The 24,337-nt window shown below is 38.9% G+C and overlaps 1 protein-coding gene across 1 annotated transcript in view; it reads left to right on the top strand.

Annotated features, from left to right (window-relative positions):
• The window catches only part of CNTNAP5 (contactin associated protein family member 5), a 226,655-nt gene that overhangs the window by 194,491 nt on the left and 7,827 nt on the right, over window positions 1-24,337 (top strand). The window contains exons 20-21 of the mRNA XM_054381243.1: window positions 13,281-13,411; window positions 14,701-14,785. Coding sequence (XP_054237218.1) covers window positions 13,281-13,411; window positions 14,701-14,785 — 216 coding nt within the window. The remainder of the gene's footprint in view (window positions 1-13,280; window positions 13,412-14,700; window positions 14,786-24,337) is intronic.

The following is a 24,337-nucleotide window of genomic DNA, read 5'->3' as shown; positions in this document are numbered from 1 at the left end:
TGTTTGGCTGCTGTTACTTCTTCTCTTCTGGCTGAAGACAACACACTGACCTTGGCGAGATAAGTTAACAATCCTCTTTGCTTTTAACTAACTGCTTTCTGCCAGGGGGGTCTGGGAGAGAGGCCCCTTGGGAAAGGTCCCCTTTGGGGGGAAGCAAAGAGAGCTTGGTTGTGCTTTTCTGTTGATTGTATATATTTGTAGATATTGTGAGTTTTGTATATTTGTACATATTCATTGCATTTCATCATAGATTGTAGATCTGCTTGTAAATGCAGCTTTCATTTGCTTCCAGCCTGAGCCTGGTTATTGTTGGTGTGTGTGGGGGGGAATTTCAGCTCACACTGACACAAGTAGTTTAGAGGTTTGGTGAGATGTCAGGTTCCAAAACTCTGGACTATAAAACGTAACACTATATGCAAAGATTTATTAAGCTGACCTTGGTTAACTCCTGAAGTTTCTTTCAGGGTTACTCTGCACGTGCTTCCATGTCATTGTTTTAAGGCAGTCACGTATGTTTGTGCCAAACGTAATCATGTTTTTTTTAATCTCATATCCTCTTATTCCTTAGTCTTGTTTGAATTGAAATTATTCCAATAAAAATAATATTCAGATATGTTACTCTTTGTTCCTCCAAAAGGTTTATGCAAGCAGTAAAGTTACTGGACTATGAATAACAATGTCCTTTGTAGCATTGAAAGTGAGCACGATTCCTTTTCTCTTACTGACCATGTTTCAAGGAATCTTGCTGATTCTGGCAATGTATAACAGAGCCTAAGCATGTCCCTGCTGGATAACTGATTGGTTAAATAAAAGTTAGACTCCAGGTGAAATAGGAATGGACATTCTCAGGTAAGGCATGAGCAGTAATGTTCTTCGCTGTAATCTCAAGACCCTTTCCACTTGTTTAGAAACTATATTGGAATAGTCTATGTATACTTTGATACCTCACCTTCTATATGTATTTTTCAAACTACTTATTCCTCTTTTCTATTATCCACAAAATAACTAGGCAAATTATTAGTTAGTAAAAGTGACAATGTGAATATTTTTTCTTGTAATTCAGACTTGCCTTGTTAAATATTTACCATAAAAGAAGTTAAAGTGTCTGCAAGGCTCATTCATAGTTAGACTATAATAAAAGGAGCTTGTAAGAGTGCATTCATATAGGCAGCTATGGCCTAATCCAGCCAGGTGTCAAATATTTCCTGTAAAATCAAATGGTTTCAGTAAAATTAAGAAATAGTCACATTTAACCCAAACATATTTTACACTGTCAGTCTGTAAAGAAGACACAGTACATATTGACTGAGACACTAGAATCGTGGTAGTAAAATTATTCATTTAAAGTTATCTTACAGGCCATCATCAGGTCTATGAAAGGAAATACAATCACCTCATTCCCACTCATGGCTTTACCCATCCAGATCAATGTTGCCCACACGGAAGGCCCTTCTGCTGCTTGGAGCCTTGGAGGGAAGGTGGTTCATAAGGGTGGTAAAGTTATAACAGATGTTGGGTACCACCATATGTCAATGTAGAAACTACAATTCTGGACCTATTCAGATGTAATGAATGCTCAGTAGTGTCTAGAAGCTAATATTTTTAGACATTATTCCCACTCAAAGAAGTTGTCTGTATCACAAGGTTGCTCTTACCTCTGATCAATTGGCTTATGTCCTGGCAGCTTATGGGTAAGTTTTTTAAAGTTGATGTATTTAAAGATCAGTTGGGTGTTCTTTCTACCATAAGTTAATGCTCATGCTTCTAAATCCTACATGTCTTTGAAAATCACATGTAACAACTTAGCATTGTCCCCTTCTCCACAAACTTACATATTATATTCGTGGATGTTTAAATTGCACATACACATTGATGTGTGTGTATTATGTATAGATAGGTATGTGTATTTATATATAGATGGGTATGTCTGTAAAGCTCTCACAGTCACATTGATCCCACATTCGAAAGATTAACAGTACTGTAATAATTGGCAGTGTAGTTTTAATATCAATGCTGGGACAATTTCATATTATGGTGCCCATTACTAAGCTACATAAAATGGACAAATACCTCCAATTAGCCTTTTCAGTGTGTCAGTCCACATCACGGGAACGTAGAATCATAGAATCAGTCAGGGCTGCAAGGGACCACAAGGATCATCTAGTTCCAACCCCCCTGCCATGGCCAGGGACACCTCACACTACAGCAGACTGGCCAGAGCCTCATCCAGCCTGGCCTTAAACACCTGCAGGGATGGGGCCTCAACCACCTCCCTGGACAACGCATTCCAGGCTCTCACCACTCTCATGGGGAAGAACTTCTTCCTCACGTCCAGCCTGAATCTCCCCACTTCCAGCTTTATTCCTTTCCCCTTAGTCCTATCACTACCTGATAGCCTAAAAAGTCCCTCCCCAGCTTTCTTGTAGGCCCCCTTCAGATACTGGAAGGCCACAATAAGGTCACCTCAGAGCCTTCTCTTCTCCAGACTGAACAGCCCCAGGAAGCTACTGCCAAATCAAAGGTATGTTTTTTTCTTTCCCAGGCTAAATTTTCACTGTACATTTTTGAATTTATGTGATTTCACCAAGCTATCAGTACCTTACTATTAGTGTCTTTGCCTTGCTCCATAAAGACAATAATTAATGGGGCAGAAAAATGTTGAGAGAAACTGTAAGTGCTTCTCCTTTCTCCATTTTTCCTTCCCCTCTGCAAGCAATAAAATGTGATATGAATATGATGAAGTATATTGTCTAGAAAATGTTTTCCCAAGTCTTTGATTCTCAATGTTGTTGGCTTTCTCCATGGAAACAATATGATTCCTAATCTGGAAAAACAGCAGATAGCCAGCATCAAAGTAAAGAGATAGAATCTCAAACAATCCTAGAGTGATTGAAAATTTATCTGTATTTATTATCTGATCTCATAAGAAACTAAACAATTTGAGTCCTTTCCTTTTTGGTTTGTTTTTGCCCAGTACTTACTGCCATCCCACTGAGCTCTGTTCTCAATTTCTTTGGGAAAGTAAGACTGAAATTTCATAGGTAAGATTAAAGACAACACAAAAGGCATAGTTAAAAACAAAAGTTAGGTCTCTGATACTCAGAATATACTAGCAGAACTCAGATCAACTCCAGTGCCATCAGTGAGAAGCTACTGATATTTTTAATAAACTAGAAATCTACTGTAATCTCCTCCTGTCTCTAGTTAGAAGAAGCCTTTCTGTTGAAGGCATATGAATGCTCCATTTTTTTTTTGCTTTGCAAGTTTGTTGAGCTGCATCTCCAACAACTTTTGTCAATCAAAACCAAAGCTTTTGGCATTCAGTAGTAAAGAAAGCCAGAGAATCTGGTTCAGTCTTTGAGGCAAAGAACCTTTTGATTCTGTTCATTCCATGCACACTGGATTCTGTTTGTGCCATGCACACTGGAATTCAATGAGGCAAAGACCCTAAATGGTGAAAGTAGGACTTAGAGGGGTGGGTTTGGGGGGGGTCAGTTTCCTGGCTCTTTTGCTTTACCAATTTGAAGATTTTAGTTTCGGGATGTGAGTACCACAGGATGTAACTAACTACTGCAGAAAGACTTTCAAGGCTGTGCTGTTGCTAGTGCAGTTGTCTTCTGAGAACACCTTCTGTCTTAGAGACTTTCCACAGCCCTTGAGCAAGCTGCACCATTTTTGTGACTGAGAGTGGTGCCAAGGTTCAGGTATAGTTATTTTTAACAGATCAGGAGCAGGAAAATGAGTTGTGTTGGAAAGTGTGGGAGACAGCTTTGGTTGGGAATGTTGAATATAAAAAAAATTTTCCCCAGTTGCTTGTAAATGGGAGGCTGCCTGAGGCACTCCTAATAGAAAGGTCTGGGGTGTCAGGAGATCTCCCAATCAGTTTATTTATGTAAACAGAGGAACTTCTGCTAGAAACATCTCTGGTCCCTTGGATGATGCCCTGATGCAAGCATGCTTCACAGAAAGTAGCAATGCTGATTAGAATTTTAATTTGAAATCCAGCATTAAAAAGTCTCTGAGGTGGACTTGGCACCCAAACCCAATATATTTTTTTGGGTTTTTTAGCATATGGCAACTCTCAACCTCTAAGTATGCAAAACTAACTTGAAAGGAGAAGCAACTACAACATTCAGCCAAGAACTCTGGCAGATTTCTTTATCTGCTTTCCAAGAGGAGAGAACTGAAAGATCTGTCTCATTAGCTGAATTCATGGACATGTTTGTACTCATAAAGATCATTTTGCCATAGTGAAGGGTCAAGAGATGTTCTGAAGATCCACAAGAGAGAAACAAGGGAACTGTAATTGGATTACATTGAGCAGGAAAGGCTGAGCATGCAGTTAATAATTGATATGTGCTCTGCATATATACAGACTGACTTTGAACTTACTGGTATCTGGCATAAAACCTCAGAACACTGGCTGCAGATAATCAGCCAAGAAGAAAGCATACATTCCCATTTGCTTGGAGAAGGTGTTTATCTCCTTGAAGACTTAAGTACCTTACTTGCTTTTTACAGTTGGAAAGTCATTTTTATTATCCAGTTTCTGTGTGACTGTCCTGAAGGGAGTGGAGAGGAAGGACAGAGGGTCACAAGCTCCTATGTTTAAGTGGATGCTGGAAATACAGATATGCTTTCAATAATTCTGAAATGAAGGTCTTTTCAGAAACCATGTTACCAAAACCTTTAGCCCTGAGGACTGATAGTAGTCTTTTCTCAGTTATTCTTCGGTTGTGAATTACGTGTGTTGTGGACATAGAGAGCTGTGTGGTGAGATCAGTAGTCTATCAGAAATGCTGACTTAAGTGCTGCCTTGGGAGCAGTGTGTCTGTTTCTACACAATGCAGAGCCCAAGCTATTAATACTTGAAGAAGCCAGTCTGGGCCCAAGCAAACCTCCTTCTCCATCTTGCTTGTAGTATCCTTACAGGATGTTATTTTTTCTCATAACATATCAGTTATCCTGGCTGGATATTGAAAAGGTGACTTTGTCCTTCTTTCCTGATGAAAATCAATGTGCCAGGCCTACAGGAATCCCAGGTCAAAGAAGAATTCTAGAGCAAGGAAGAGGTATGCTTAATGGAAGAGCATCAGATCAGAGAATGCTTAAGTAAACTTCTCATACATAAATCCTTGATCCCTGATAGGATGCACACACAAGTGCTAGGAAAGCTGCAAGATATCATTGCAAGGCCATTCAAGAGGCAACAGAAACCAACTGAAACACATAAATTCATCTGACCATCAGGAAACTCTTTTTTCTAATGTAAGGGTGACTGAGGACTGGCACATCTTGCCTAGAAAATTGCAGAATCTCCTTCTTCAGAGATAATCAATGGGTGTCTGAACATGGCCTTGGGCAGCTGTCTCTGTGACCCTCCTTGAGAATGGTGGAGTTGGACAATATGACCTCCAGAGGTTCCTTGCAACCTCAACCATTCTGTGTTTCTGTGAAAGACTGCAGAAGTACACATCTGAAAGCAGTGAATTTCACTGAAGCAGTGAAATTATGTATTTTGCTACAGAAGAGTAATCACAATGCTACTGTTAATATCATTCTTGTACTAGGTACAAGTACTAAGTAAAAGTTTTCATCCTTCTGATTTTCTCCATCAGATGACCTAAGGAACATGAGTCAGTTCTTTGTATGCCAATGGCTATGGCTTATTAGGAAACTCAAATACTTCCCTTGAAAGTTTGACATAATCAGGAGAAGGCCACTGATTAAAGGATCCAACTTCTCCAGTTGCAGATGTTGACATGACCTATGACCTAGGTAGTGCTCAGATTAACTTGCTGGTCAGAGAAGCAGAGCAGTTCCCAGAGATTTGTGACCATCCAGGCAGGCATAGAGCTCAACACAAATTATCATTAACCTCAGAAAACCATTTATCCTTAAAGTTCTGTGCTGGTTTTATTATGAGTTGAGTGAAAAGGAGGTTTGAGAAGAGAGGCATATGCTTATTTTTCTCTAGTTTTATTTAAAATATTATTGTTTGCTCTCCTGCTCCACAGACATTATGTAGTGCTCAAGTTGATTGTTTCTTTTTCTCAGATATCTTTTTCCATGTTCTCACTGCTGAGTATTATGTTTATTTGTTAGGTCAGCATGAAACAAGTCCTTGCTTGAACAGGTATCTGAACTGCCATAAATGAAACAGGAATGGTTGAAAGATAATAGGAAAAGAATGGAAGCTATGAGCTACAGTCTTGGTGAGGGTAAATTGGAATGAATCCCTTAGGATATCACAAAAGATACTCTGTCTTTTTTGCCTGCAAGCTGTTCTCACAGAGTTACTGATGGCGCATAATTTGCAAAGCCAGGTTGAACTTTTGGAATAAAATTCATAGGGTGACACTTTTTATTTCATTCACTGGGTAAAGAATAAAAGTTCTTCCTGCCAGCCTGGCTGCTATGCTAGTTTTAAATGAAAAACACAGTGTGAGATGAAAGCGTGGTATGATTCTTCTTCGTACAGAAGTGAGTAAACCATAGAGCCTGCTGAATGTCTTGACTGTGAGAAGACTAATGGCATCCTCTGTGTGTGTGTGTCTCTGTGTGTGTGTGTGTGTGTCTGTGTGTGTTCAAAGACAGGAGGAGAGATCTGAGCATCAGATCCAATAGTATCATGCGGATAGCTTTTGTTAATGAAGCATCTCAGAGTGACTTTAAAATTGCAAAGAATATGCAGAAAAACTGCAGGTTAATATCTACCAGAATAAAACTGGTAAATCATCAGAAAGCAGGTAATTTCAAGGACGTTTAGCTGCATCAGATGCCCCTAGCTCTTTCATTCATCTTTACATTCAGTCACTTTCAGGAGAAAAAGGTAATTAATGTAGCACCACTTTGTGAAAAAAACAGTGATCAGTTCCTTCATGAAAAAGAAATATTTAGGAAAGGAGAGATACTGATAATGACTCAGAGTATTTTTTTTTAATTGCTGCTCACACAGAGGTTTCATGTTTTTTTCCAAATGATGTTCACATTCATCTATTTCACCAACAGATAAACTGACACAAGGAAGATGATTTGTCAGCAGTCATCATGCTGGTAGATCCCAAATTGTGTCAGGGCTCTGTCCATCACCTCTGTAAATACACCACTGTGTATGCTTACCCATGAGCTGAAATGGAGAGACAGTGTTTAGTATTATCCCATGCCTATCAGTCAGCCCTGTTCCCATTTTAGGCCCAGCAACATCAGCATGGACATGCACTGGTTTTGTTTAGATAATTGTTCCTTTTTATAATCACTGGAAAAAGCTCTGTGTTTAAGCCACATAGTATGTGCATAATCAGTTCTATGACTGTGGTCCTCTGAGTCATCTTTTAGATCTGCAATACTTTCTAGCTGTGGAGCAAGAACCATCTGCCAGTTCCTTTTTAATTGATGGTCAGCCTGTGTTAAGCTAACTGGTGGGAATGAGATGTCTATGAAAGTTAAACACATTTGTCAGTCATATAAGGAACTAGCTACATTTGTTGACACTTAAGTGACATTCTCAATCTGAATCCAACTGCCTAGAAGGATTGCAAAGCGAACTGAGGTCATGGGCCTCCAGATAAGCTCCTTGAGGGGCTTGTAGGGGTGTGTTTTTTTTAAAACGTTGAAGAAATGCAACATTAAAGTGTTTTTTAATAGAGGATTGCCTGAATATGATCCTTAAATCTTGAATGTCTCAAGCACTGAGTGGGAGGAAATAAGAAATAGGCACTTTGCTTTTCACTGCTGTGAAAGAGTATGACAAATTGGGGGAGGATTTTTTTTTTTTTGTAAACTCTGTGTAACAGTGTCATCTAAACAAATGCAGTAGCTGAGTAATCATGTGTTCAGCAAACACGTTCAGCAGTTTCACCTCCTTGTTTTCTCCATGCAAAACAAATAGCAATAGTCACCTCCGAAAAATGTGCAAGTACTTTCTTAGTTAAATGCCACTGGATACTGAAGAGATGGGCCCTGTTCTTTCAAATCACCAGCAGCACTTCCACTGAAGAGTGAATTTACTGAGAAAATATCCCTGGGGAGAAGCTGCTAATTAAGGAACAGGTTTCTTAGCCAGCTGCTTTTTACCAAGAAAATGGTGGTTCATTTTAAAATATCTAGGCTATGAAAAGGGACACTGTCATGATGAAGCTGTGCCAGTTGCCAGAGAGGTATTCTGTCATAGAGATGACTGAAAACTTTCTTGTGCTATTCTGTGATCAGGAAGGAACAAACATTTCTACCTTACATGCTATAAATGGCTTTCTGATCTAAATACTTTTTTTTTATTTTTTTAAAATTTCTTTTATAATAACAACATCAGTAGCCTCACTATTTGTTTAACTGTGCCTTAATTATTTTTATTTTAGCTATAGCTTAGGTGAATTTTGAGGGTGAGTGCTGAGCATGGATGTAGTGGTATAGTTGTCTTGCAATTTGATGAGGGTGACAGCAGTGAGTGGTTCTGTTGATCTTAAACTCCTTTGTTTCTGGGTGCCTTTGAGGCAAGGGCACACAGAGGGGTAGTCTATGGCTCTTTTCTTAATATGGTGTTTCATTATTTTATACATGCACATCTCTCCCAAATCAGAATTGTCAGCTGCCCTGAGTGTTCCTATGTAACATGATGGTGATAAAGTTGTATGTTTTACCTGTGTCATCCATGTGCTCATTGAACTAACCTCAGCTTCATCAAATGATGCAAGATGTCTTGCCAGCTGCTTCAGCCAGTTTAAGTAATTAAAAAGTGCTGTTGAAGTTGGCAGAGATGTTGGGTTCAATCTGGGCTCATTTAAAACCAGTTTATGTAAATGAAGGTCCTGTAGAGAAGTCTCAGATTCCCAAGTGCGTGTCATTCCCTTTGCTGTTTTGTTCATCAAGACTAAATGGCACGAGACCTGTGGTCCTGATGGTCTGTGTGACGAGAACCTTGCTTATGAAAGATGGATTTATAGACCAAATTCCTTGAATCCACTTTTTTTATTTTCTGCAGAGCTTCTTTAACCTTTTCCCCAAATAATCTAGGTGAGGTTGAGATCATCTTTCAAGCAGGCAGTGTTTCTGACATTCCACTCAGGCACTGCTGTAGACACGAGCAAAAAAACCAAAACCAAACAAACAAACCAAACCAAACAAACAAAAAAACCCACAAAAACAAAAATAAAAAACAACCCTCCTGTTGACACATTCAATCAGCTTTTGGACATAGAATATGTAACATCATGGCCATCACACTCTGCTGTTTGGGACTATTTTTTAATTCTTCAGGCTGAATACTTTGAAATCTCTAACTAGTTTAATGCCTCTATTGCAGCTAGACTTAAGAGCTGCCACTAGACGTAAGAGCTGCTACTACAGCTTTCTTGCCCTCAGCAAAAAGAAGCAGTTTGAATGCATCATGCTATTCCTGTAGCTGCCTGGAGATTGGTTACACTAATTGTTAGTATACTGGTAGCAACTGGTAACCCTGGACTCCATCACCAATGAAAGACATTCCTGGGAGTGTTTTGTTTCAGAATCATCATCCTCAACCTAGTCACCAGCATAGGGTAGCATAAATTCTGTCCTTTGGTCACTATTTTCCAGAACTTGAAAACTGTTAAAATGGTTCTGTATCTGATATCAGCAGAGAGATGTCATTCATCCCTGTCTATAGCCATGGATTATACTACTGCAGATTACAGGCTGAAGACCATAATTGTATGTAGCAAGCCAACTTTGCTAGTGGTCTCATCACAGTAGCATGTGAGCCTACATGGACTCATTTCCTCCAGAAGTGTTGAAAAGAGGCTGTGCTAGTCTGTAACACTAAGGCTAAACTGTGCCTGCTCCACTCCTGAGCTGTTCTGGAGCTAGCACAGCATATCTCCATGCTGGTCTGAAGTCTGTAGAAGTTGAAACTGAAAGGGATTACTATAATAATCAAGTGTGACACTACTCTTACCTAAAACTGCTAGAGTAAAATGCCCAGTAAAATTTTCCAGTTCAAGGCCAAAAACATAATACCTTTCTCTTCCCTCTTCCCTCCTCATTTATGAACTTAATAGAAATTGCCTCCAGCAATTCCACATACGTTAGAGAAGGAAGAAAACATGACAGGCAGCATGTTGCTTGAGCATTATGGCACTCCAGGTGTGCATTCTCAGACACAGGGAACTGAAAAGAGGATGACAGGCATGACTGCCACAAGACTGCCAGAAATTACACTGTTCATGATTAGTATGAATCCCTATTGTGAGACAGAAATGATGCAACATAGAGAGAGAATAAAGAATAAGGAAAATAGAGCTGGTTTATGTACAGCTTTTTATTTGCAGTTAGTGACACTGGGCTGATGTGATGGTGAAAGTCAGTGGACCAGATAATCAAAATTCAAAGGACAAAAAAGAAAAAAAATCTTAATAATAATCCTAATTAATAATCCATTTATTTTGCCTGTCAAGTAGCAAAATAGCAATGTAATCTGCCAGACAAATTATTCTGTACTCTGAAAGCAGAATAAGTTTTGGTATTGAATGCAAGTTAAAATCAACTCTTGTGTAAATCCCAAAACACCTCTGGAGAGGTGAGCCCATGTACTTCTGGTTTATATTCATGCACATGTGACCCCAGGCAAAATGCCAGCTTGAATTCAGTGGTTCTGAAGACTCACCATCCAAAAAAAAAAAAAAAAAAAGACTTGCCATTGGAATTCAAAGCAATTTGATAAAATAAGATGCTGATCACTGTTCATTTTTAATGTTTTAAGGTAAAATTGTATTACTACATTACTAATGGATGTCAAGAACCTCCTCCATTGTCTCCCAATGAATGGAATAGATGGTTTCTGGTTTAAAATCAGTGCTTCTCTGGTAAAGTCAATGGATAAAAATCCCTGTTTGCAGAATCTAAGAACCTAGATAAATTGCCTATCTTGCTGTCTTACTTTGAACATAAATGTTCTGGTTGCTAAATTGATCATCTGGAAATAGTAGTACTGTTTATATGTGGATGTGTTCATAGCATTCAAAAAGAGCAGGGAAGTTTTTTCCCGTTTACAAATGAAGGAACTAGTCAAGGTCACATACCCAGTCTAGCCCTGTTCCTTTTTTACCTATTACACCCCTTTTAAAGGCTCCAAGTAAGAGACAGCCCATAATGTATTCATACTAGGATGTGATTTTCAGATTGGATCAATTTACTACGCCATCACATCTTAGTTTCAGCATATTCTGTGTGGTCACCTCAGCTGTGGTGTGCAGTCAGACAATGTTTCCATTTTTTATCAAGTCTCCCATTGGCCTAACAAGGAAGCATGAAAAAGTTCCCTTAACTTCCTTGCACTTGGGCTTCTTTTCTTATGTCTTTCTAGAGTAAAGCAATTGTAAAATGTTTACACTGATAATCCCTGTTGATGGATCTTTCATCACTACTAGAAAATGGGATTATGATTTAAGTTTGAATTTTAAGCATGACATTAATGGTGATAGTAGCTCCATGTCCTGGCTATGCCATGAGGAGATGGGAGCTTTGCAATGTGTTTTGGGGCAGCTGAATCAAGTCCTGTAAAATCCTAGTGAATAATTTAGCAGTTGTTACTGACCTTGATCTCTTCACAAATTTCTTTCTAACATCCATGACTATGTGTGAGAAAGTAAATGCCTTTTATGCTTTTTCTCTCTCTTTTTTTTAATTTTCATTTACAAGCTCACCTAATCCAGCAGCCCTCTCAATCACTGAAAAGCTTTCATCCAAGTAGCTCATTCTCCATTTTCCTTCATGCTTTTGCAAGCTCCGTTTCTATCTTCCAAAGCTCAATGAGCAGCAGTCCTCAGCTGGGGTAACATGAAAGTTACAAGAAGTAGAGCTCTTAAGAGCCTAAGCAGCCAAATATCCTGATGGGGAAGCAGGAAAAGGGATGTATTAACTAGGTTCTGGATCCAGTCTGGAAGGACTGTCAACTTCACCATGAGTTGTGGCAAAATTTCCCCTCAGCAGGAAATGTATACACATTGCTTTAAGCTTTTTATAAAGTTGGTTTACAGTAGCTTGTAGGACAAGAGTCAACCTTATTGAGGGAGGACTTGAAAGGAGCAGGTACGTCCTCTCTCAAGACCTGCAGTCAGTCTTGCAGTAGTAATATAGCTGAATATAGGAGCCAAGCAGGGCTGCTCCTGCACCTCATTAAACAGACAGCCTGTTTGGGGGGGTCAGAGGTGCCTCTGAATGATGTTGCAGTGTACCACACGTGCAGCTGTCCCATGGGCTTCTCTGACGTGGCACTGCATAGCAATGTGCACACAAGTATTGCCTCTTCAAACACTGCAACTGGATCTAGAGCTAAAGAAACATGAACACATCTATCCTTTGGTGACACAACAGTCACTCAACTCCTATCACTCAGCTCAGGTAACATGTGCCTTTAGCTTTCAACAAAATCTAGTGATACATGGAATAATTTGAATTTGTGCTGAAGAAGTGCTGAAATGGAAAGAGAGAGGAGTGTTTTTATTATGATTTTCAAAACAGGGTGTAAATTAAGGACTCTTTGCTCAGGGTTGTGCTGATTTGCATTCAGTTGCTCCTTGGACACAGCAACAAGATAGCTCCAGAAAAGCTTTTTAACTCTGTGGAATAACTGGTTATCCATGTATTTAGGTAACTGATGTATAAAAGGAGGTCCAAAAGTTTAGAGAATTTGGTTTAGAGAACTCATCTTTGTATGACTTTTATTTATTTTTTCACATATGTTAGTACACCGAAGTAAAAATATTTTTCTGTGTAATCATTTACAATATATCCTTTCTTTTATTGCATAAAAATCATAAAAGTCTAGGCCTTTAAATGTTTGAAATGAAGTTATAATTTTCACAGTTGTCACCGTCTTCTGCGTTGTGTGTTACGTTTTGATGAAAGGGAATATTAAAATCACCAATATTAGTTTAATAGAATAGTGCAAGACCTGCATGCCCTCTGGTGGAAGTGATCCTTAACAGACTAATCTAGATCAGCTTCTGTGGTAGCAGGAAATGTCTGACCTGCAAACAGACACGGACACGCTCTCCATTGATATACTTAGTTACTCAAGTTATATTTCTCCACAGCAGAGTTTGTTAGCTAGTAGGAAGAAAAGCTCTTCCAATACATTATTTTTTTTTCACACTGTTCATTACAGTTTGAACTCCTTCATGACTTTTTAACCTTGTTACTCCACTGTAATAAGAAGAAAATGACTTATATGTTGTGTAGAGATATTGAACAGTATCTCTTTATTGTCACAAGTTTTATACGTAGAATTTTGCTCTGCTTTTAAGGCAGTTTGCAGGTCCGATACAAGCTGAGTAAGGATGGGCTCCTCATTTTCACCATTGACTCTGGAAACTTTGCCAACCGAGAGCTGCACCATGTGAAGATTAACAGAGAAGGCAGAGAGCTTGTCATCCAGGTATGCTGTGGCTCAGCCCCACTGGTATTCATGCCTGACCACCAGCAGCAGTCAAAGGTTTCACACCAATCAGGTGCAACCAAAGCTGCTCCAGCAGCAGAACAACCCTGTAGGTTAAATCAAGGCTCCATCCAGACCCTGCTTCAAAAAGTGCCCAGCCATGGTGTTTTCTGTTCATTGATCCTTCCTTTGTCTCTGTCAATCTGTGAATTAGGAAGCACCCTTTGGCAGAAATTAATCTGGATCTTTGGAGTGGTTCTGGAACTATGGGTATCTGGATAACCTGTAGTCCCAGAGGAACCACACAGTATGGATCATTGAAAACCTGCCAAAGGGGAAAAAAAACAGGTTAGGATTGAGCACCTGGGAATGTAGTTTCATTTAGGGTATATGTTCCAAAGGAAAATGTAACCCCAACTGCGTTATCCTCTCACAGAAAAAGAAGAGCTGAGGTAACAGAGGGTACAGCCACCATGTACATTATGGTGCCCTATCTTTTTACTAGAATCAAGCTATCCTGAATGTGACAACCCACTGGGAGACAAGAATGTTCCTCTGTCTTGTTTCCCTGCTTTTCTGTTCTTTTCAGGGAAGGGTGAAGATGACTCTCTTACTGCTCCTACATTCCTTCTGAGGTTAATTATCACATCTCACAAAACAAATTGACTAAATCTGGGCAACAGTTATTTAACAAGGAAGGGTGGCATAGTCTACACAGAAGTTGTGTGTTAAGGAGCAGAATAAGGAGGAGACAGAAACTCAGGAAGCACCACAAGTTTTCTCCTCTACAGTTTCCATGTCTGGGTGGTAAAATGATAACAGAGTTAGCATGTAGCAAGGTTGGGTAGGTCTGATTATCTAGGAAGGAAGCTTATTCTAAAAGCCAGGGTTTTCTTCAAGTACCAGTCTTCTATTGTCTGCTTCACTGTGATTTTCTTCTATGGAGAACTAATTCCTCACAATATATTTCTGGAGAGGTCTCCTTTGAGTTTATTCTGAAGTGACTACAGAGCTTTGGGAAAGCAGGGGAATTTCAGAATCCAACATTTTAAGCTTTTCTGCAGGGGAAGTGTCTTCAAAGCCCTATATATGACTATTTTGGTGTACCTTTCAGCTTCTCATGCTAAAATCAAAGCACATTCACTTTGCTATCTTTAGAAACTGAATCATGCTTGGGGGCAGAATTAACTGATTTGCAGCTGAGAGCCTTCCCAGACATTTGCAGTACAGAGAGATCTAGGAGTGTCTACATGCTTTTGTAATGAACTAATTTTATTGACTTCTTCCAGGTTGATCAAGTTCTCAAACTCAAACACAATTTTTCTGAGACTGATTTTAAGGCCATCAAATCACTCACCTTGGGCAAGGTCACAGGTAGGTTTTGCTAAAAATTTGTCAGTTATGGTGCTTGGTGTGGGTTGCTATGTGTTGGGTTTTTAATGGGATTGAGGTTTTGTTTGGCTGTTTTTGCTCTAAGAGTTGGCCTGCACATTCCAGTAGTCCTATTTATATATCTCATCAATGCAAAAAATGTGGCAGCTTTACCAGCTTTACCTGTTTGCACTGATAGCCACATGAACTTCTCCCATTGCACCCTGCAGTAAAGTGATTCATAGTGCCTGTGTGGCTTCACAGGATGGCATTGTAGACTAATGGTATAACTTTGCTGACTACAGCTTGCTCTTCTTAAGCTATCTCTGTTTCCTAATGATAAGAAGAACAGAAATGTGAACCTTCATCCTCTCCCAGTGCTTTTCCATTCCAGTTCTGGAAGGAATATCTGTATTACTTATGGAACTGAGGCCACAATTCTGCATGCTCTATTCCTGGATCTTCTAGGCTTTTACCCTTTCATGCTACAAAGTCATTACAAGAACAGAAAAACTTTGCTTAAAATTTGGAAAGTAGAACTCTGTGATTTTGTTGCCAAGTATGTAATATTTTTTTTTTTACATAGGAGACTTACAAATTTCTGGTAAGTTTCTAAATGTGTCCTTGGTTATAGACGTTTTAGTCCTTTGTTAGAATTGGACCTCCCTATTATGCCTGACATCTGTTACAATGTTATCTGTTCTATTAAATAACACCCAAGGCCTGTGGGTCACTAGACAGAAACCACAGACATCCTCTAGTGTCTACTTGTGCAATATAATTGTATATAATGACAACAATGCACTCTGCATCATGTTTTACTAAGTAGATCAAGATTTTCCCTTTAAATATAGTTACTGTTCAGAATGCAGCAATCTTAGAAGCCTTTGAGAACAAATTTGGGGACCTGGCATTCTTCAGCTTCAGTCCCTTAATCAGCTTTGCAGCCCTTCATTGGACTTACTCCAGTAAGTTCATGTCTCTGTTCCACTGAGGAGGCCGGAACTGGAATCAGCACTCCAGTGGCAACCTTGGATGCCAGGATGTCGTTGGCTGCCTTTGCTCCAAAGGCACTTAGCTGGCTCATGGTCAGTTTGTTGTCCTTCAGGACCCTATTGTTGTTCTCTGCAAAGATGCATTCCAGGTGGTCAGCCCTGTCAGTGTTGGTGATGGGGTTATTCCTAACCCAGGTGCAGATCTTTGTGCTTCTTTTGTTGAATTTCATGAAGTTCCTGTTTTTCTGTTTCTCTAGCTTGTGAATGTCTCTCAGTGGTGGCACAGCTATCTCATCTACCAATTGCTCTTCCCAGTTTTGTATCATCACCAAACTTACTGAGGTTGCACACTGTCCCATGCTCAGGAAAACAAAACAAACAAAACAAAACAAAACAAAAAAAATACCCACAAAATCCCTACTGCTGCAAAGTCAAGAGTATTGCCTTCTTGTATTAAGAGGAGAGCTGGACATTGTCATTTTAGAGATGCAGAACTTGCATAAATCTGTCCATCAGTTACACTACTATGTAGGTGAAATGTCAACTATAGCTTTCTTCAATGAGGGCTCACCAGAAGGTGAATACTGGTGACCTAAACAAATATTCTTCAAGTTCTTTCTTGTTACTGCTCGTGCCCACAGCAAAGCATAAACCTCCAGAGGCATATGATACTTTGAAGCAGACCTAGAATTCCTTTAGTGTTTGTTTTGGATGCCACTGGGATTTAAATACTTAAAGGCATTCATTAGGAAAGTTTAAGAGTCCACTGAAATAGAACCATATAAAAAACCTTTCTATTCTACATGGCCTATATATCCATGTTGTACTTTTCTGAAAATTTGTCAGTGCTCTACAAATTTGTCAGTCCTGTTGCACCACTTCTCATTTGCCTGCTCTAACAGTCTGATCCTAGCTGCTTAACCAGGTGATTATACCACCCTTCTCAACTCCACCATTCATTTCCCATTGGCTGAGAAATCTCAAAGAGAGCTTCCAGCAGGACTTCATAAAAGCTTGAAGTCTCACCAGATTCTCTTATGATAACCTTTTTAGCACAGCTGGAAGTTTTGAAAAGTGCAGTTTTACACAATGACCAGTTTTTAAATAGTAATGTTTTCCACGCTACTACTGCCTCCCAGCCTTACTGCACTTTAGTCAAAAGCTACTTAAGCTCAGATATTTTTTTCTACTTCTCAAATCTGCTTTATTTTCCAATGGCTAGTCTACACCCAGTCCTGAATTCCAGGGGAAAAAAAAAAACTCCATTTAAGGCAGAGTAGGCTCACCTGGAATTAAAAACATAGGGACACTCACTGTGCCACAGACTGCTCGAATGACCTTGGACAAACCATTTATGTGCAGATATAAAGATAAGCAGGCATTTTATTCCCAGTGGAACCAGTCTGAGGTTTACTATCTCTGTTCTCCATCAGTAAAGCATGGATAATAGAACATCCCTACATCAGAGGGGTGCTAGGAGGATAAAAGCATTAAAGGCTGTGAGCTGTTCAGATCCACAGTAATGGGGCCATATAGCTGCCTTAGAAAGATCAATCTAAATATAAGTGTGACTTTGAAGACAAGGGAGTAAAAAGAAGCAGCAATCAAGTAGCCAACAGATATCATTTGTTAAATTCATCCTCACGGTATCCAACAGCAATAGAAAAATATTATTATTCTGTAGGTTGTTGTCATTTTTACTTCACAGACAGAGAACCAAGACAGGGGGAAAAAAAAAAAAAGACCAATCCAAAGTTCATCACTATCAGTGAGAGTTTTTCCATGGACTTTAATAAATACTGGATTCAGGCCTCAAAGGGGTCATACAGTTTATGGCAAAGCCTCAGTGAAATCTTAACCAGAGTCCCAGTTCATTTACTTTAAGTACTCCTTGCAGAGACCATACTGTTGTATTTAACCACATGAACTCTATTGGCAGTCTGACCTAACTCTGAAACTGACTCTGCTTTGAACAAGGGATTGAACTGCATGACCTCAACTTAAATTATTCTATAATTCTCTGATCTCACAGACATATTTGCATATGTTTAGACCTTGCCTAGAAAAAGCTGCTCTCCCAATGGAAAGCATAGTTTGTTTGGGGATTAACCTTAATGAATATTTGAAAACTTCTTACTGTGCCCCAACATGTCTAAATCTTTCACCATTACAGTCCCTGTAAAGATAAACAAAGAGATCTCTAGTACCTATTCATGTTGACCCGATTTACACGTCTTCAAAGTGACATGTGGAAATGTGACTTTGGTGGTTGAGGCCCCTTCCCTGGAGATATTCAAGGTAAGGCTTGACAAGGTCCTGGGCAACCTGGTCTAGTTGAGGGTATCCCTTTGTAGCTCCCTTCTGGCCCGGACCATTCTATGATTCTATGATGAATTAGCAGACCTTCCCACACTGACAGTATGAAGAATTGTGTAGTTTAGCACATGTTCGTGATACCTTTTACCTCTTAAAGCTTGAGCTGAAACACTCTAGTTGTGGGAGCCTTTCCACTAGGTCTTTCAGCTTTCATATAAAATATACATGGAAGAACATTTATCTGGGAAGTTATTTTATTAAAATCATTATGTAGGTGCAGTACTCTTTCCACAATAGCTTTTCTCATTAAAAGTTCACAAGAAGAAAATGGAATCTATACACTGAAATATTACAGAGCATCCAAGAGCAATATTATACTGGGGGAGATGATGATGGGATGATTAAATCAGAAGAGTTAAGTTGACATTACCTCTGAGATACAAAACCTTCCCTAAAGAAGCACAGCCTTTTAGAGCATTTCTAGGAAAAAGACTTAAGTCCCTCTTTTTTTTTTTTTTGATAGAAAGTAATTCCCTTTTTGAACTCACAAGCTTACAATTTCCTTGAGAAATTTAAAGTCACGTTCTTGTAATATTGTGCTCTAGCTTTTTAACAATACAGCAATGTTTGCAAGAGATATTGGCTGGACTCTTCTGGTCACTGCAAGGCTCTTTGCTGCAGACTCACCATAAATACTTATATTTTAGAAGGAGTATCCCCTAGAAAATAATTTCTTGTGTGCATTATGGGGCTCCTTGTAGCCTAGTAAAGCATTAAGGAAAATGGAAATGACTATTTAAGATTAAAGAAGAGAGGCATTTGGGTTGAAGATGGCAGCAGTTAAGCAAAGTTTGACTACAAATTGCACATGGTACACTTTGCACATTGTCTCTCCATCTGTTTCCATATTTTCTTTTTAGAGATGGTATTTTAAGCCCATGCAAAATCAAAATAGGGTTGGCTGCGTTGTGACAGCTTAGGATTCAAATGTCAAAAGCCATGACATGTAACAAATCTCACATTGCAACACCAAGCAGTGCTTCATTTTCAATGACAATCTGTCTTTAAGAAAACTTAGTAAATGCATAGCTGAAACTGGCTCTCGCTAAGCCTAATGAAGCAAGAATTCTCTAATGTTCCACATGGCACAAAATATTCAGCTGCCAGCAAACAAGTCCTAGTGAATTCTGCTCATTCCTGGGAAAACTTGTGAGAAAGAGTATCTTTACTTTGCTCTTACTGTCTCTTCCTTTTTCACAAGTGTCTTGAAGGTACCTGAAGCCTGTCTTATGTTCAGACATCCTTTTTTTAAGCAAGAGCCAAACAGGTTGAGCCCAGTGATTCTAACCAGGAAAAAAAAAAAAAATTGTGTTGTTCACTTTGCCTTTGTACCAGGCTCACACCAGGAGCTGTGATTATCCCAAACATGCCTTTTTGTAGATTCCAGTCTAATGCAAGGCGTGCTTTCTGTCCTTTCTAAATTAATGATTAGCATCAGCAGTGTTTGCTGAGTTTGTCAAAGGACATAGCAGCATATTTTTTGATGTAACTACACAGTACCTGATAGTCAATTCTTCTGAGACAGATGCAGTGTGGAGACTACAAGACTTTGTTACCTCAAGGTCATAGGCTCAAATCTAGTGACAATGTCCAAGAAGTAATCTTGCCATTGCTGTTCAGCACCTTGACAAAATGAGGTGATAGATACACTTTAACTCCCATAAAAATTGTATTTCTATTTCTCAGACTCAAAAAAGGACAATCAGTGCTTCAGCATATAGAGTAAATTACCCTTTGTGCGTCTACCAGCAATTCACTTAGTTTAATTAATTAGGGGACAGACATTTAAGAAAGTCTACGTCTGCTCTCACTGACATTAAAAATAAATTTCCATTAAGGAAATCCATGATAGACGTTTCTGGCTATAAGTGAACACACAAGTAAGCCTTGGGCTCAGATTTAAGTTTCTGAGTGACATGAAATTAGTGTTTATGAAGAAAGAACAAAAAGGTGTATGATAGTGCTTATGATCCCATTTTCCACAGTGCTGTCTTTCGAAAGAAGATCTTCTGAGCCACTCTTGCTACACAAAAATCACACTTGATTTCTCTTTGATTCCAATTCCTTGTCCTGTTAGTTATCACTTACTATGTCAATTTTCTTATAAACTGCTGAGCAGCTGAGTTTTGGGTTCTAGAGAATTCTTGGTGAAATGGTGAAAATTAATTCTTCAGTACTGAGACAGTAAGACTTAAAATTGCTTTATTTAAGATCAGAAAACAAACGTGTTGTATATGGCAGAGATGCACAAAGAAACCGCAGTAGAACAAGATGTCTGTTTTGGTGACTAGGAATCCAATCAGCAGGTAAATTGTGTTCATACTATCAATAAAGTTTTAAAAAAATACAACTCCATGTTAGACTTAACAACAGAAAGTGTTCTGGTTGCAAATACATGGGAAACAAGAAAGCAAAAATGACACAAAACTTGAAGATTTAAGATTGCTTCCCAAAAATATGGATAAACTTAATATGTGGAGAATGAATAGTTAAGTTACTCAAAAGCTTAAGAATATCGCTTTGTCACACACTCCACATCCCTCCTACGTTGAAATCATCCAAAGTAACTTGGTCTCCAGTACCAAGAACAAAAATGCAGTGCTAAAATGTCAGAAGAACAAACCGAGACATCAGCAACATTTCAGTGTCATTTTACAGGCCAGTCAAATGCATGGAAAGTTTCACAGCATAATAACCAGGTCAGAGGAAGGCCACTGATATTTCGTGTGACCTTGCTTTAACACAGACCTTGGAACTTCACCAAGTTGCTTCTCTAACTGAGGACTCTGCCATGTAGTGAAAATAACTCTTGGAAAAGCATTTTATCATGATTTAAAGACTTCAAGTGACAGAGTGGCCTTTAATAAGCCTTCACAGATGTAACCATGTCACAGTCACAGATTTACATCATCTGTTCAAGAATTCAGAGTGGAGCACAAGTCGTTCACAGGCAAGTTATGCAGATCTCTTGTTGAGAACAGTGGAAGCCATGCCTTCTGAAAAACATAAAGCATGCACCTTAAAGCCATATAATAAAGCATTCTGTATCTGTGCTAGTGGGATTTTTATCAGAGGAATTGGTTTTGTTCTTTGATTTTTTAATTTTTTTTCCCCAAATTTCAAAGCATTTCAACAACAAATCTCTTAGTTCTTATTCATGAAAAGCTTTGACAAAAGGCTCCTGGATTTGGCCCTTAATTTAATTTTTTTTTAAAAGCCTTCAAAAGTACTGTATCTTAGACTTTTCAAACTCTTGTACCATGGAAAAAGAATTCATTATTTGTTTTGCACATTGGGGCAAAACAGAGCAATTTAGATTGCCTGATGTCTAAAAGATACCAACAAATCCACTGTTTGTGTCAGAGCTATAAAACTGGAAAGGCTAAGACTAGGAATGTTTACAAAGGGTTTTATAAATTCAAACAAAGATGGCAAATACTGTAAATCAATCTTTTAGTTTTATATAAGTCTTCTTGCAGGAACTTGGAAACAATTCTTTGTCTGTTTTATAACATCCCTGCCAAAATCTCATTAAAAACATAACTGCAGCCAATTCCTACACACTTTGTGAAGAGCAGATGTGAACCCCTGTAAGATTTTCCAGTGGCAAAGCCTGTTTCCCTTCCCATCTCTCTATTTTTCAGTTACTCACAGCCCAGACGATCTTCTCAAGACAACTCTGGAGACTGAGCATCTCTCTTGTAAGATACTTTGGAGAGCAAGCTCACATTGTACCTTGCTTTGCTGAGAAATAGCCAAAGTCTTCCACACTGTATTTCCATGAAGACATTTAAAAATAATTAGAACTCTTTCTCTGCTGAGTCCCTCTGACAGCAAATAAAAATGCTGTGTGCTTTGTGCTAGTTTTGAGATTTTTATGTCTTTTCATATACATACAGGTAGGAATATGTCAGTTATAAGAGAAGGTTTACTTTTTCTTTAAATTCTTTTGACAGAGATCTTCTATAGTCATTGTATCTTAAACTGGAAAAAATGGACCTTATTTTGAAGCTTACAGTCTTAGTCTTTCAGGCTTTGAATATAAACTTGAAAAACTGGGAGTTCGTATTTTCCAATGTCATTGGAAGTATTTCCAAAACTTTCAGTGCTACAAGTTTTTACTTTTCATTAACAGGAAGTTTCTTAAACTTTGAATAATTTTTTATACCATATATGTGTTCATTTGTGCCTTTTTATTCATGTTTGATTGACCTAGATAAAAGATGTGTCATGTTACAGACCTCTGAGCAGTATGATTGTCAATTTTTAGAAAGTAAATAAAGGAGAGCTTGAAGGAAACAGAAGATGGCTTCACCATCCTTCACTGACTTTCCCAAACAAACTAGGGAAAAAAAAAAAAAAGGCCAAACACACTAACACACTTACCTTTGAATTGGCTTTCTCTATGTAAAATGTAAATGGACACAGAACAAGAGGTAAATTTATTGCATGACATCTCTTCAGGCTGGAAAAAAGCATGGAGATACTGGTTTTGATGTGGATAAGAAGACATATACAGTTTTGATTTTTATTCTGTTGGTGGAATAACAGAATAAAGCCTGGCTCATAACTAGGAGGATTCCTAGGAACACTTCATGTAAAAATTGAGTAACATCAATAAGAGAACCAGGAAAGTAAGTTGGAAAATAAACTTGAGGGATGTGAGCCTGTATTAGCAAGTCATTCAGTATTAGGTCACATGAAGCATTGTATAATAGACAATGGAGAGCAAGCTTTTTCATTAAAAGTGTGAGGGAAGTAAAATGCCTTGAAGACAGGTTCCATATCTGTAAAACTGATGTTGTTAACAGATGCAAAAAAAAAGTTGAAAAGTATCATCCTATGGATCCTATGATATTTAATGTTGCTATTTTTACTGTTTATTATTGTTATAGTTATTGCCATGATCAGCACTTATGATGTGTTAGGTATTGTCCAGACAGTAGAGAAAATGGATGAAGAATGAAGCAGAATCATTCAATTATTTTGGTTGGAAAAGATCTTTAAGATTATCAAGTCTAACCATTATCTAACTCCACCAAGTCTGGTGCTAAACCATGTCCCTTAACACCACATCAATAAGTCTTTCAAACACCTCCAGGGATGGGGATTCAGCCACTTCCCTGGAGCACCTACTCCAGAGTTTGATAATCCTTTCAGTGAAGAAATTTCTTCTGACAGCCAATCTAAACCTGCTCTGGTGCAGCTTGAGACCATTGCCTCTAGACCTCTCAGTTGTTACTAAGGAGAATAACGGACACCCACTCCCCTACAACCTCCTGTCAGGTAGTTGTACAGAGTGATAAGATCTCCCCTCAGCCTCCTTTTCTCCAGCCAAAACAGTTCCCTCAGCTGTTCCTCATAACACCTATTCTCCAAACCCATTACCAGCTTCACTGCCTTTCTCTGGGTCTTCTCCAGCACCTCAATGTCTTTCTTGTAGTGAGGGCCCAAAACTGAACACAGTGTTTGAGTTTTGGCCTGACCAGAGGGACAATCACTTGGTCGTTCTTGTCATACTATTCCAGGATGCAGGTTGGCCTTCTTGGCCACCTGAGTACACTGCTGGTTCATGTTCAGCTGGCTGTTGATCAACACTCCCAGGTCTTTCTTTGCTAGGCAGCTTTCCAGATAATCTTCCCATAACCTGTAAATTTGCATGGGTTTGTTAGCCAGAACTGCTGACAAATGATGGAAAGTGGCTTGGTAAGCACTTCCTCAAGTACTTGGTGAGTGCTTCTCCCTCAGAACCCTCAGATGTAAGCCATCCAGCCCCACAGAATCATGTATGTCTAAGTGGTGCAGCAGGTCACTAACCATCTCCTTGTGGATTATGAGGGATTCATTCTTATCTTCCAGATCAGGGGCTGGGTATACAGCAAACAACTGGTCTTACTACTAAAGATTGAAGCAAAGAAGGTGTTGAGTACCTCAGCCTTTTCCTCATCCTTGGCCACTATGTTCCCCCTTGCATCCAATAGAGGACAGAGATTCTTCTTAGCCCTCCTTTTGTTACTAGTATATTTGTAGAAGAATTTCCTGTTCTCTTTAACAGCTGAAGCCAAATTAAGTTCTAGCTGGATTTTGGCCCTTCTAATTTTCTCTCTACATAATCAAAAAACAACTCTTTAGTCCTCCCAAGAGGCCTGTACCTCTTCCAATGACCAAAAGCTCTCCTTTTCTC

This window comes from Indicator indicator, chromosome 5 (genome assembly GCF_027791375.1).
Source record: "Indicator indicator isolate 239-I01 chromosome 5, UM_Iind_1.1, whole genome shotgun sequence".
NCBI classification, from domain to species: Eukaryota; Metazoa; Chordata; class Aves; order Piciformes; family Indicatoridae; genus Indicator; species Indicator indicator.
The sequence above is the reverse complement of the archived record's forward strand: the minus strand, read 5'-3'. Positions and strand labels throughout refer to the sequence as shown.